At 45.3% G+C, this 12,386-nt stretch overlaps 1 protein-coding gene across 1 annotated transcript in view; it reads left to right on the forward strand.

The window, feature by feature from the left end:
- The window catches only part of herc1 (HECT and RLD domain containing E3 ubiquitin protein ligase family member 1), a 153,956-nt gene that overhangs the window by 125,097 nt on the left and 16,473 nt on the right, over nucleotides 1–12,386 (forward strand). Inside the window, 11 exon segments of the mRNA XM_083794082.1 lie at nucleotides 732–913; nucleotides 1,162–1,317; nucleotides 1,879–2,001; nucleotides 3,342–3,444; nucleotides 7,831–8,000; nucleotides 8,527–8,665; nucleotides 9,635–9,804; nucleotides 10,520–10,689; nucleotides 11,160–11,271; nucleotides 11,273–11,326; nucleotides 11,740–11,816. Coding sequence (XP_083650208.1) covers nucleotides 732–913; nucleotides 1,162–1,317; nucleotides 1,879–2,001; nucleotides 3,342–3,444; nucleotides 7,831–8,000; nucleotides 8,527–8,665; nucleotides 9,635–9,804; nucleotides 10,520–10,689; nucleotides 11,160–11,271; nucleotides 11,273–11,326; nucleotides 11,740–11,816 — 1,456 coding nt within the window.

Raw genomic sequence — 12,386 nt, forward strand, 5'->3', positions numbered from 1 at the left:
AAACTAGGTCAACTCAATTAGCTGCAGCGGAGCTGTTCTGACTTGAAGCTCAATACTAACTGACCACCTTCAAGTTTAAACCATAAGATGACATGGAAATGCCCGCCGATTTGATGCGCAGAAATATATATCTAATCGGGTTAAGGTGGAAGAAAAGTCTATTTTATCGGGGATACCTTGTTGTAGGCTATACGTCTCCGTGAATTGTATGCATCAGCAGCAAGCACATTATTGTTCAAACACCTGCTCCTCTGTTCATCTGTTGCTCTTATTTGGCTAATAAAATAATTAATAAGAATGAATGCAATAGCAAGTTGTTGCTGTCTGTTCTCTTCTCTCTCTGTGTGACTGAAGGTTGCCCCAAAAATTGTAGACAGTGATTTCCCCTCATGTTCTTTTTCCCCTCACCATTTGGTTCGCTTAACATGTCCACATGTCATTTGTTTAAATATTTGGTACGCTTTACAAAGTCGAGTGTGAACACCAAACGGACCAAATCATTGAATGTATATTCTTTCAGAGCGAACGTTTTTAACTCAACTCTGCTTCTGGGGTGGGGGGTGCCTGGAACAACATATTTGCAGATGGGGGTCGGCGGCCAATTTCATATAATTTCTGGGATCCTTGACATGAAATAGTTTGAGAACCGCTGACATAGAAACTTTGGCATTTTGTAGAATCCTCGTAACGTTTTCCGTGCCGTCTGGCCACACACACACACACACACACAGGTTTCGTGGTGACCCAGCTGGTGACGTCGTGCGGTAGCGACGGCCACTCCATGGCGCTGACGGAGAGTGGCGAGGTGTTCAGCTGGGGCGACGGCGACTACGGGAAGCTGGGCCACGGGAACAGCGACCGCCAGCGCCGGCCCCGGCAGATCGAGGCCCTGCAGGGAGAGGAGGTGGTGCAGGTTCGTTGTTCTCCATCAGTAATGGATCACTAGTTAGAATAATAATATATTAGATTTATTTGTATCAAGAATTGATCAATGTCACCATGGTCCACATACTGCACACTGTACAAGAAAAAAGGACACATCAAAAGGGCACATTGCTGTCCAGAGGGCAAGAGTTGGTGCTCTAGCACCCCCTAGTGTATCTGTGCACGCCACTGCCCATGTGACCCATTGATTCAATGTGTTTGATCATGGTCTCCTAGATGTCCTGTGGGTTCAAGCACTCTGCTGTGGTGACGGCCGACGGGAAGTTGTTCTCCTTTGGGAACGGTGACTATGGCCGGCTGGGACTGGGCAACACCTCCAACAAGAAGCTACCAGAGAAGGTCACAGCTCTGGAGGGATACCAGGTTGGACAGGTAATATGCATCCGTGGTCTTTTCTCCATTCATTGTCTCCAATTTCATCTTTGTCTAGGACGAAAATGGTGGATTTGCTCGCTCTTATCATCGTACATCATGACCTGACATGTCGATTTGCTCAGACACATATGACGCAAATTGTCCATTCATTGTCGATGGCATTTAATGTTTGTGTAAGATGAAAGAATCTCTATAGCTATATATAGGAGGGGCTCCTCATTAATTATGATACTGTACTTCTGTACGGTACTGTACTGTACAGTTACTTCTATCCAGTTTGTATCCATATTTTAGACCCGCCTATATACAAGATCTTTGTCATAACTCATGTCACATTTGCCATTGACAATGAAAGGAGAATGTACGTCACATGTGTCTGAGCAAATCGTTTTTTTGTGCCAACACAAACATTTAATGCCTCGTTGACAACAATGGTTAAAAGATAATAACATAAGTTGACAAATAAATTCATGAGGAAGAATATTAATGTTTTTATTGGATGATGTACGACTATAAGAGAGCGCCCCTCACTTCACACGGTTGTCATATTTTTGTCAGGTGGCGTGTGGTCTGAACCACACACTGGCCGTCTCTGCTGACGGCATGATGGTCTGGGCGTTTGGAGACGGAGACTATGGGAAACTGGGGCTCGGTAACTCCACGGCCAAGTCCTCACCCCAGGTATGACACTAACCAAGTCCTCACCCCAGGTATGACACTAACCAAGTCCTCACCCCAGGTATGACACTAAACTAAACCAAGTCCTCACCCCAGGTATGACACTAAACTAAACCAAGTCCTCACCCCAGGTATGACACTAAACTAAAACAAGTCCTCACCCCAGGTATGACACTAAACTAAACCAAGTCCTCACCCCAGGTATGACACTAAACTAAAACAAGTCCTCACCCCAGGTATGACACTAAACTAAAACAAGTCCTCACCCCAGGTATGACACTAAACTAAAACAAGTCCTCTCCCCAGGTATGACACTAACCAAGTCCTCACCCCAGGTATGACACTAACCAAGTCCTCACCCCAGGTATGACACTAACCAAGTCCTCACCCCAGGTATGACACTAACCAAGTCCTCACCCCAGGTATGACACTAACCAAGTCCTCACCCCAGGTATGACACTAAACTAAAACAAGTCCTCACCCCAGGTATGACACTAAACTAAAACAAGTCCTCACCCCAGGTATGACACTAAACTAAACCAAGTCCTCACCCTAGGTATGACACTAAACTAAAACAAGTCCTTTAATGCCCTGGGTTTCCAACCCTTTTCACATCAAGGCCCGTATTTTGGTCGGCATTTGAGCCCAGTGTTGATTTCGTCGACTAAAACTAAGGCGAAAAATGTTCGTTGACTAACCTTTTTCCACTGAGGAAAACTAAATGAAAACTAAGCTAATGACTAAAACTAAGACTAAATATACTGACAATTTCCAAATAAAAACTAGACTAAAAGGTTAGTAAGGGACTAGTGGACAAGAGATCCAGTATAAGTTATTTTACATTTGGTTGCATGCTGAAAATAGCCAATCTACAAGCTCACAATGTGTCGAAGTGCGACGCGTTGTGAGCTTATAGATCGGCTATTTTCAGCAAGTGTAAAATCAGTCATTACAACCCGCCAAAATATGTATTTAGTCGACTAAAATCTTGACATTTAGTCGACTAACACTTAAACATTCCACGTGACTAAAATGTGACTAAAACTAAGTGAAAACTATTCAAGAGACTGTGACTAAAACTAAAATTGAAAATTTCCGCCAAAAACAACACTGATTTGAGCCACTAACCACCATGTGATGAGATTTAGCCTCTCACGCCTAAAACTATGTTCTGTTTCTGTTTACATTCTCTAATTGTGTAGAATTCTTGTAAATGAAGTAATGCAGATGTTTAACAAAAATGTAACAATTGAAAGCATAAAATGAAAATGGACCCTTTATGGGTCAATTTGGTTTCATTTCATCCAATGTCGTGTTTATCTTTTTTTATTTATCTTTCCTAGAAAGTGGACATTCTCTGTGGAATTGGCATCAAAAAAGTGGCCTGTGGAACCCAGTTCTCTGTAGCTCTAACCAAAGATGGCAACGTGTACACCTTTGGACAAGGCATGTATTGAGTCTTAATGTCAAATGTCTCTCTCTCTCTCTGTCTCTGTCTCTCTCTCTCTAAATGAAAACGTAAAATAATAATCAATATATTTCCAGTTTAACACGTACATGCCCAATGCACACCTGTATTCATAGTCAAAATAGCCAATCTATCGAGCGATATGAGGCTATTTTGGCAATGAACAATAAATGAATTACTTACCGGTACTTACAGTACTGTCCCCTTCGTCTGTACCAGGCCAGTACCTAGAGGTACCTATAGGTTTTTAAAAGAACCTGGGTACCTCTGGAAGCCACACCTCTGATGGGTGTGGTTTAGTCTTAAGGGGTGTGTTTTTTTCACCCACTGTGTAATATAATAAACGGACAGTAGGTGGCAGTAGGACAGTAGGACAGAGGCCAGAGCAACTATACATCCCAGCTTGCAAATTAACCAAGTAATAAAAAAAAACATGCTGCAAAACTCTTTTAATATATAGATATGCCAGGGACCCCCATTTGGAGAGATATGCTAGGGACCCCCATTTGAAAATATATGCCAGGGACCCCCCATTTGAAGAGATATGCCAGGGACCCCCATTTGAAAATATATGCCAGGGACCCCCATTTGAAAAGATATGCCAGGGACCCCCCATTTGAAGAGATATGCCAGGGACCCCCATTTGAAAATATATGCCAGGGACCCCCCATTTGAAGAGATATGCCAGGGACCCCCATTTGAAAAGATATGCCAGGGACCCCCATTACCCCCAGTTACTTTGTAGATTTTTGATCACATCACAAACACACACATTAACTTTAGCCATATAGCTACACAAGCTTGTGAGCTTGTAGATCTGCTATTTTCTAAAAATTATATATATTTGAAAATTTGCAATGGTATATTATGCATAAAGTGTAATTTCTACTTTTGTTACTTTTGTACTTTTACTCAAGTAAATGTTGCATTACGAACTTTTACTTGTAATTACCAAAGTAGTACTTTTAGTACTTTTTCCAGGGGTATTTGTTTTCTCTTTAAAACAATTCTGGGGTCTACTCAGGTTTTTGAGTGAAGCCCATACAGATCTCCAGCTTCAAGTGTCTCTTTAGACATGCTAATAAGCTGGTCAGGCTACTACTTGGCCTCAACCCCCGAATCCAACTAACACCTCCACACTTTGAAAGGCTGGAAGGGCTTAGGGTTGACAACAGAGTACAGCATCTTGCAATGGGTCTGGTCCACAAGATTCGCTACACACCAAGATGTACTTTCTGAGTTTCTGTGCTTGTTTATTGCAAACTGTTAAATAACCGAGTCAATTAATCAATCAGTTATATACCCCATATTACAATAAAAAACTAAACTAAATGGAAAGTGGAAACTAATGATACATTCAAAACAAACAACCTAATGTTAGGGTTCATGTTGATTGATTTAATACTTTATGAACGGTATGCAGGGGGGGGGGGGGAAGCACAGGAAAGCACCTACAGTTTGACGTGAAGTACATTTCACCCTGGTTCCTATATTTTTCATTTAGCATCTAAAGAATGAATCTCAAAAACCTACCAATGTGCTTGCTTGCATTTGTCTCATAGCCAGGACTCTTGACTGGAAGTTCAAACCAGACTCCTGTAGGCTACACTCTCAGAGATAAATGAGGATTCCATTGTATAACTCATTGATGGATTGACTACTTTATTTGCAAGAAACACGCACCTAAAGTAAAGTTGAATACAAACAAGAGTATGATATAAAGCGCTTGTGATAAAAGCGCTATATAAAAGCACAATTTACCAAAAGGATTAACCCCAAGATATGGCCTGTTTCCATTGAGGTCCTGTGTATTCAATTAATCAAAACATACAGCCCAGAAGTTCTGTACGGTTAGGACATGTAACTCAGTTTCCACTTCATTTTGTGTGCAGTGGATGCATACTGTAGTGTAGTCTGTCACTTCTGAACATTTTAATTCCCTTACAAATACCCCATATTACAATAAAAAATAACCTAAATGGAACATGAAAACCGACCGACAGACAGACAGGCAGTGAGGCCCCCAGGAAGCTGAAAGTTTCTCGTGTTTGTTGTTGAAAGCGATAGAAGTAATAATAATAGCTAATATTTAGCGGTAGTAATAGTAACTATTACTACAACTGAGTATCAAATATCAATCATAATAATAAGCAGACTTGGCAACCTGACTTGTAGAAAGTATTCACACAATCATGTTACCAAGATTGCCTTATTTTTTACCTTTAGAAATATTGCATGAATCAGAGCCTGTCAGTCATTAGATGATGCAAAAACACTGATCCATGCCCTTGTTTTTTCTGGGCTTGATTACTGCAATTCTGGACTGCAGAATACTGCCAAAGAAAACAACTGAATCTGTGACCTTCCAACCTACAGGACCCCCCCCCCCCCCCACACACACACACACACACACACACACACACTCTCTCTCGCTGTAGCCTCTGTAGTATAGGCTGACTACTGTATACAATTAACATAACCTGTTTGGCTAGACAGTAGACACTGTGGGGAGAGAGAGTCAAAGACTACTAAAAACTGTCAGATTGCAACAGACTAGCATTTTTAATCAGCACAAACCAGGACAGGCTAAATACAGGCATGTTTGGGTACAGAGCCTGCTTTTAACTAATTCAGATGGCATATGAAAAAAGGGGGTCCTCAGAACAGGGGGTCCTCAGAACAGGGGGTCCTCTCAGAACAGGGGGTCCACAGAACAGGGGGTCCACAGAACAGGGGGTCCTCTCAGAACAGGGGGTCCACAGAACAGGGGGTCCACAGAACAGGGGGTCCTCTCAGAACAGGGGGTCCACAGAACAGGGGGTCCTCTCAGAACAGGGGGTCCACAGAACAGGGGGTCCACATAACAGGGGGTCCTCTCAGAACAGGGGGTCCACAGAACAGGGGGTCCTCTCAGAACAGGGGGTCCACAGAACAGGGGGTCCTCTCAGAACAGGGGGTCCACAGAACAGGGGGTCCTCTCAGAACAGGGGGTCCACAGAACAGGGGGTCCTCTCAGAACAGGGGGTCCACAGAACAGGGGGTCCTCTCAGAACAGGGGGTCCACAGAACAGGGGGTCCTCTCAGAACAGGGGGTCCTCTCAGAACAGGGGGTCCACAGAACAGGTGGTCCTCTCAGAACAGGGGGTCCACAGAACAGGGGGTCCACAGAACAGGGGGTCCTCTCAGAACAGGGGGTCCACAGAACAGGGGGTCCTCTCAGAACAGGGGGTCCACAGAACAGGGGGTCCTCTCAGAACAGGGGGTCCTCTCAGAACAGGGGGTCCACAGAACAGGGGGTCCTCTCAGAACAGGGGGTCCACAGAACAGGGGGTCCTCTCAGAACAGGGGGTCCACAGAACAGGGGGTCCTCTCAGAACAGGGGGTCCTCTCAGAACAGGGGGTCCACAGAACAGGGGGTCCTCTCAGAACAGGGGGTCCACAGAACAGGGGGTCCTCTGTGATGTGATGCTTTTTCCACCACTGCATATTGCTAGAAGCTATTAAGACTTAATAGCTCTGCTCATCATGGGCCGACGCCACCTGGTGGTTGAATAGCTACTCCACACTCCACAATAAACCTGTGGGTGTGGCTGAGAATCTGGGGGTGTGTCTGTGGGTGTGTCTAACATAAATACCCGTAGGTACCCATGGATGTCATTTTGAGATCGAGGAGGAAACGGATAGGATTGTACTGTACTTAAAATGTTCTCCTATGAAATCAAAATGAAAGCGGTACAAAATGTGTACTTTTTTTTTCAGGGTATAGAATTTGCCTCAGTAAAGCAAGTATAGTTAAATAAATAACAATAGTTGTATAATTGCAATAATAATGTGTGTTGGGACTTGTGTCTCGTGTCACACCAATTTATAATTTAGCAGACGCTCTTAATCCAGAGCGATTTACAGTAAGCAATAACAAAGAAGCATGGCATACATCACTGTATATAAAAAGTAGTTATCATGAAACATGCGTAAGCTAAGAACGTACTGTAACAGTGGAGTATCTATATCATTGAAACTATATATGTAAACTATACATACTATACTATACATTATGTTCTATAAAGTGCTATGACTACATAAAATGCAATTCTAGTGCTGTCTACGTAACATGCTATAAGTCTGTATAAAGTGCTATCTAAGGGGCTAGGGTAAGTGCTACGGGCCATGGAGGAGTCTGAAAAGGTAGCTTTTCAGAATACGGCAGAAGATTGGGAGTGAGGCTGCAGTTCTGATTGTGATGGGAACTGCCGCCCTCCAATGTGCCGCCCTCGACGCTCCATATTTTGAGCACCACTGAGCTGTAATCACCACCCCACCAGTCACGTTTTTCCTCTGTTCTTTTTTCCTTTCCTCGCCATCAGACCGTCTCATTGGCTTGCCAGAGGGACGGGCGCGGAACCACAACCGTCCCCAGCAGGTGCCGGCTTTGGCGGGCGTCGTCGTCCAAGACGTGGCCGTGGGGGCCGAACACACACTTGTCCTCTCCTCCATGGGAGACCTGTACACCTGGGGCAGCAACTCTGAGGGACAGGTAACACACACACACACACACTCCTTATGGCAATGTTTCCATTGCTTCTATTTGAGTAAACATTTCTCCCAGTTTTAATTAGAACCGGGAGCATAACATAATTTGTTGTGGATCTGCATATTGGTTTGCATAAGAACATTTCCGAGTTGTTTTGTGGAATGTCACAGTCACAGACAGTGGCATTCTTGTACTGAGGGAGGTTTTCCTTTGCTACTATCTCAAAGTGGGCAGGGGGTCCTTGAGGGAGTTCCAGGGGGTCCCCAGCTAAATGATAGTTTGGAACCAAATGGACCCTTATGGGTCTGTAACTCTGAGAGTGTAGCGGGTCCATTTTGGTTCCATTTGTATTAGTGTCAATTTGGGGGTTCTTGACATGAAAAGGTTTGAGAACCACTGCTCTATAGTATAATTATCATCTCTGTCGGGCGGAAACCCTCATATGTCCAAAACTCAGAAAATATCAAACATTATTATTATTATTATTATAATTGTGTATTCATATTGAGGTGTTGTGGTCCCTGTGCAGCTGGGTCTGGGCCACACCAACCATGTGAGAGAGCCCACGCTGGCTGCAGCGCTGCAGGGCAAGAACATCCACCAGATCTCTGCTGGACGCTGCCACAGTGCTGCCTGGACCGCTCCCTCTGTTCCACCCCGCGCGCCAGGTTAGACACACACACACACACAGTGCTGCCTGGACCGCTCCCTCTGTACCGCCCCGCACGCCAGGTTAGACACACACACACACACACACACAGTGCTGCACAGACAGCGCTCGTACATTCCGAGTTATGGAGGTTTGAAAATCCTGCTTTCAACCAAGGTAAATGGAGAGGAGTTGTCCCATAGCTGGTGGTGACGGAGGCGTTGCGTAGCAACCGGATCAATGTTAAAAGCTGCATTGGGGCTCAAATGGGTCTGAGAGGCTAAATGTCATGGTGGTCCGTGGCTCAAATGCTGAATAAATAATGGACCTTGATATGGAAACAGTTGAAAACCACTGGTGAACACAGAGGTCACATGTCATTGTGTAAGCAGACACCAGCCTTGATGCTGCATGACAACAAAGGCCTGCTTGACACGTTGAGAATGATAATGACTGAAACTAGACCCAAGTTGCAGTGTGGCACTTTACATAATAGTTACATAATAACTACTAGTGATTGATTTACATAATGTATGGGAATAATTTATAGGCTTGATGGGAATCTACATTTTTGTAGATCAGAAACATACTGCAAGTTGTTTTCACACAAGGTCGGATCAAAGGTATACATGTTTTGAAGATTATATGTCTTGAGGCTGGGGAGAAGATTATTCATACATAGATTATTTTCCTCCAGTACATGAACGACAAACAGGTGCATTTAATAATGTACAGCTCTCCTCTCCTCTCCTCTCCTCTCCTCTCCTCTCCTCTCCTCTCCTCTCCTCTCCTCTCCTCTCCTCTCCTCTCCTCTCCTCTCCTCTCCTCTCCTCTCCTCTCCTCTCCTCTCCTCTCCTCTCCTCTCCTCTCCTCTCCTCTCCTCTCCTCTCCTCTCCTCTCCTCTCCTCTCCTCTCCTCTCCTCTCCTCTCCTCTCCTCTCCTCTCCTCTCCTCTCCTCCCCTCCCCTCCCCTCCCCTCCCCTCTCCAGGGTCCTCGGTGCCGCTGCAGCTGGGCCTTCCCGTAGCGGTCCCTCCTCAGTACGGTGCCCTGAAGGAGGTGAGCATGGAGGCAGTGAGGGCTCGCCTGCGCCTCCTCTACCACTTCTCTGACCTCATGTACTCCTCCTGGAGGCTGCTCAACCTCAGCCCCAACAATCAGGTATGTGTATATTATATTTTATAGCAAAAGGCTGATGCACACGTCAAAAATCTGGTGACAGGTGCGTAGGGTTTTCAACTGATTGTGAACCAGGGACCACCACCCTGACTTAGAATCAACCTGGGGACCACTATTGTGTTGGGTGGGGATATGGGCTAAGATTAGTGCTTTTGTAAGTTAACACTTGCTATGCATCCCATGTGTATACATCCCACTGTTTCTCAACCGTTGACTACTACTGGTAAAATGTCCTAATAATAATGACTCAACCAGACAATCCGGTGCACTTCCCCCTTCTTGAGATTCTAACTTCCTTTTTCTGTTGAATTTCTTGAACTCCAAGTTGTCAGTAAATGACTACATGGATGGACTCATCGTAGGTCACCAGGTCATTCAGTTCACGGTTTCTCAACTAGTGGAAAGAACATTTAAAACAAATCAACAAATCCTACATTACTAAATGCATGGTCAGGGACCACATGCAATACCTCCACGGACCACCAGTGGTCCACGGACCACCTGTTGAAAACCCATGGCGTAGGGCAATAGAGCATATAATGAAAAGGGTGTCATTGAAAAACAAAAGAAACACTGTCAGACACTGTCAGGACAGACAAAAGGTCCAATGAGCCTGATTGTTCACCACATTCTCTCTGTTTTTCCATGTTTTGTTAGTGTAATAATAATAATGCTTAACATAACACGATGTTTCCAGAGCTGCACTTCCCACTACAACGCTGGTACGTGGGGGATCGTCCAGGGCCAGCTGAGGCCCCTCCTGGCCCCCAGGGTCTACACCCTTCCCATGGTGCGCTCCATAGGAAAGACCATGGTCCAGGGCAAGAACTACGGCCCCCAGATCACCGTCAAGAGAATCTCCACGCGGTTAGTATTGCATGGTGCACTTCACACGAGCACGAATGATTGTGTATTTACGGTCAGTTACGGTGTATATGTAAACTGCGCACACCCAGGGGCTGCAGGGGGGTCCCCTGGGGTCCCCTGAAAGAATATTGATAGTTAGGACCTAAATGGACCCTTACAGGCCAAGTCTAGCTGTAACTCTCTGAGACTGTACGACTGGAACCAAATGAACCCGTATGGGTCCTTTTCTAAATGTACACTCTTTAAGAGTTAGTAGGGGTCCGTGGAGTAATGCATACCAATATGGCGTTCCTTGAAATGAAAACGTCTGAGAACCACTTTTCTATACTGAGCATCAGTGGCGTGCACAGCCATTTCGAGGGGCTCAAGTGAAAAAAAGGGCACCTTGTGGAACCTTGTTTTCATTTTGGTTTTGATTTTATTAGTTTCTCCTCTTTCTTCTCTCCACCACCACCCCCCCCCTCGTATAGGGGCCGTAAGTGCAAGCCCATCTTCGTCCAGATCGCCCGTCAGGTGGTGAAGCTGAACGCGTCCGACCTCCGCCTTCCCTCCAGGGCCTGGAAGGTGAAGCTGGTGGGGGAGGGGGGCGGACGACGCTGGGGGAGTGTTTGACGACACCATCACTGAGATGTGTCAGGTAACACTTCCATACAAACAACACCACATACTGTACTGTACAGTACATCACAGAGAAGTGTCAGGTACACTAATCCATACAAACAACACCACATAACAAGTTATGTGTGGGTGGCCTGCGCCGCTCTTAGCCACCACTAGATGGCGGTCAATGAGTTAATACTTTCTATTGGTTCAATATGTGTAAAAGTCACACAGAGTCTGACGCAGACGTAAAGCGTGTTCAACAGGACTGTTTATTATTAAATGATGGTAAAACAGTGGTAGACACACAGCACACTTTTGTGTTGTCACAGATCCTGGTAAAAACAAAAAACTGTGTGTGTGTGTGTGTGTGTGTGTGTGTGTGTGTGTGTGTGTGTGTGTGTGTGTGTGTGTGTGTGTGTGTGTGTGTGTGTGTGTGTGCGCGCGCAGGAGTTGGAGACGGGAGTGGTGGACCTTCTCATCCCCTCCCCCAACGCCACAGCCGAGGTGGGCTACAATAGAGACAGGCAAGTACAGCAGATCTGTTGACAGCTATAGGAGGTCTCTGAGGTCTGCTCCGGATGCTGTGTCCACCATCAACATCTTAACACAATCAGCGCCGGGATTTATTTCAAAATAACAGCTCGGGGTGCCGCGCAGATATGGCCGCTCTTACTCTGTAAGACCCCCCCCCCCCCTTCCGTTCCGTACAAAAACCGGGAGAAATATTTTGGCTTGCTTACCCCGCTATCATTACGATAAAGTCGCTGAATAATCCCTCGCGTTCATATTTTGAACGAGAGGTATGTTGAGATGGTGCAGAAGGAGAGGCCAACTCCAAAAAAAGAAGAAAAAATCTGAATATTTTTCTCTCGTTTGATATCAATGAAAATGCGCTAGGACGTGTGCACACGTCCTCGCAAACCGTCGGTTGGATTAGCTATGACTTTTTTTTTATCCCACAATTTTGCAGCCCATTTTTTCTCGCCAGCGGACTGACCTCATGCTTCCTTCTATGCAAGAGTTAAAGACCTATAAAGGGTCCATTTGGTTACCAACTCTCCGTCATTTCGCTGGGGACCACCTGGAGCACTATC

This window comes from Protomyctophum parallelum, assembly GCF_964188405.1.
Source record: "Protomyctophum parallelum genome assembly, chromosome: 2".
In the NCBI taxonomy this organism is placed as follows: domain Eukaryota; kingdom Metazoa; phylum Chordata; class Actinopteri; order Myctophiformes; family Myctophidae; genus Protomyctophum; species Protomyctophum parallelum.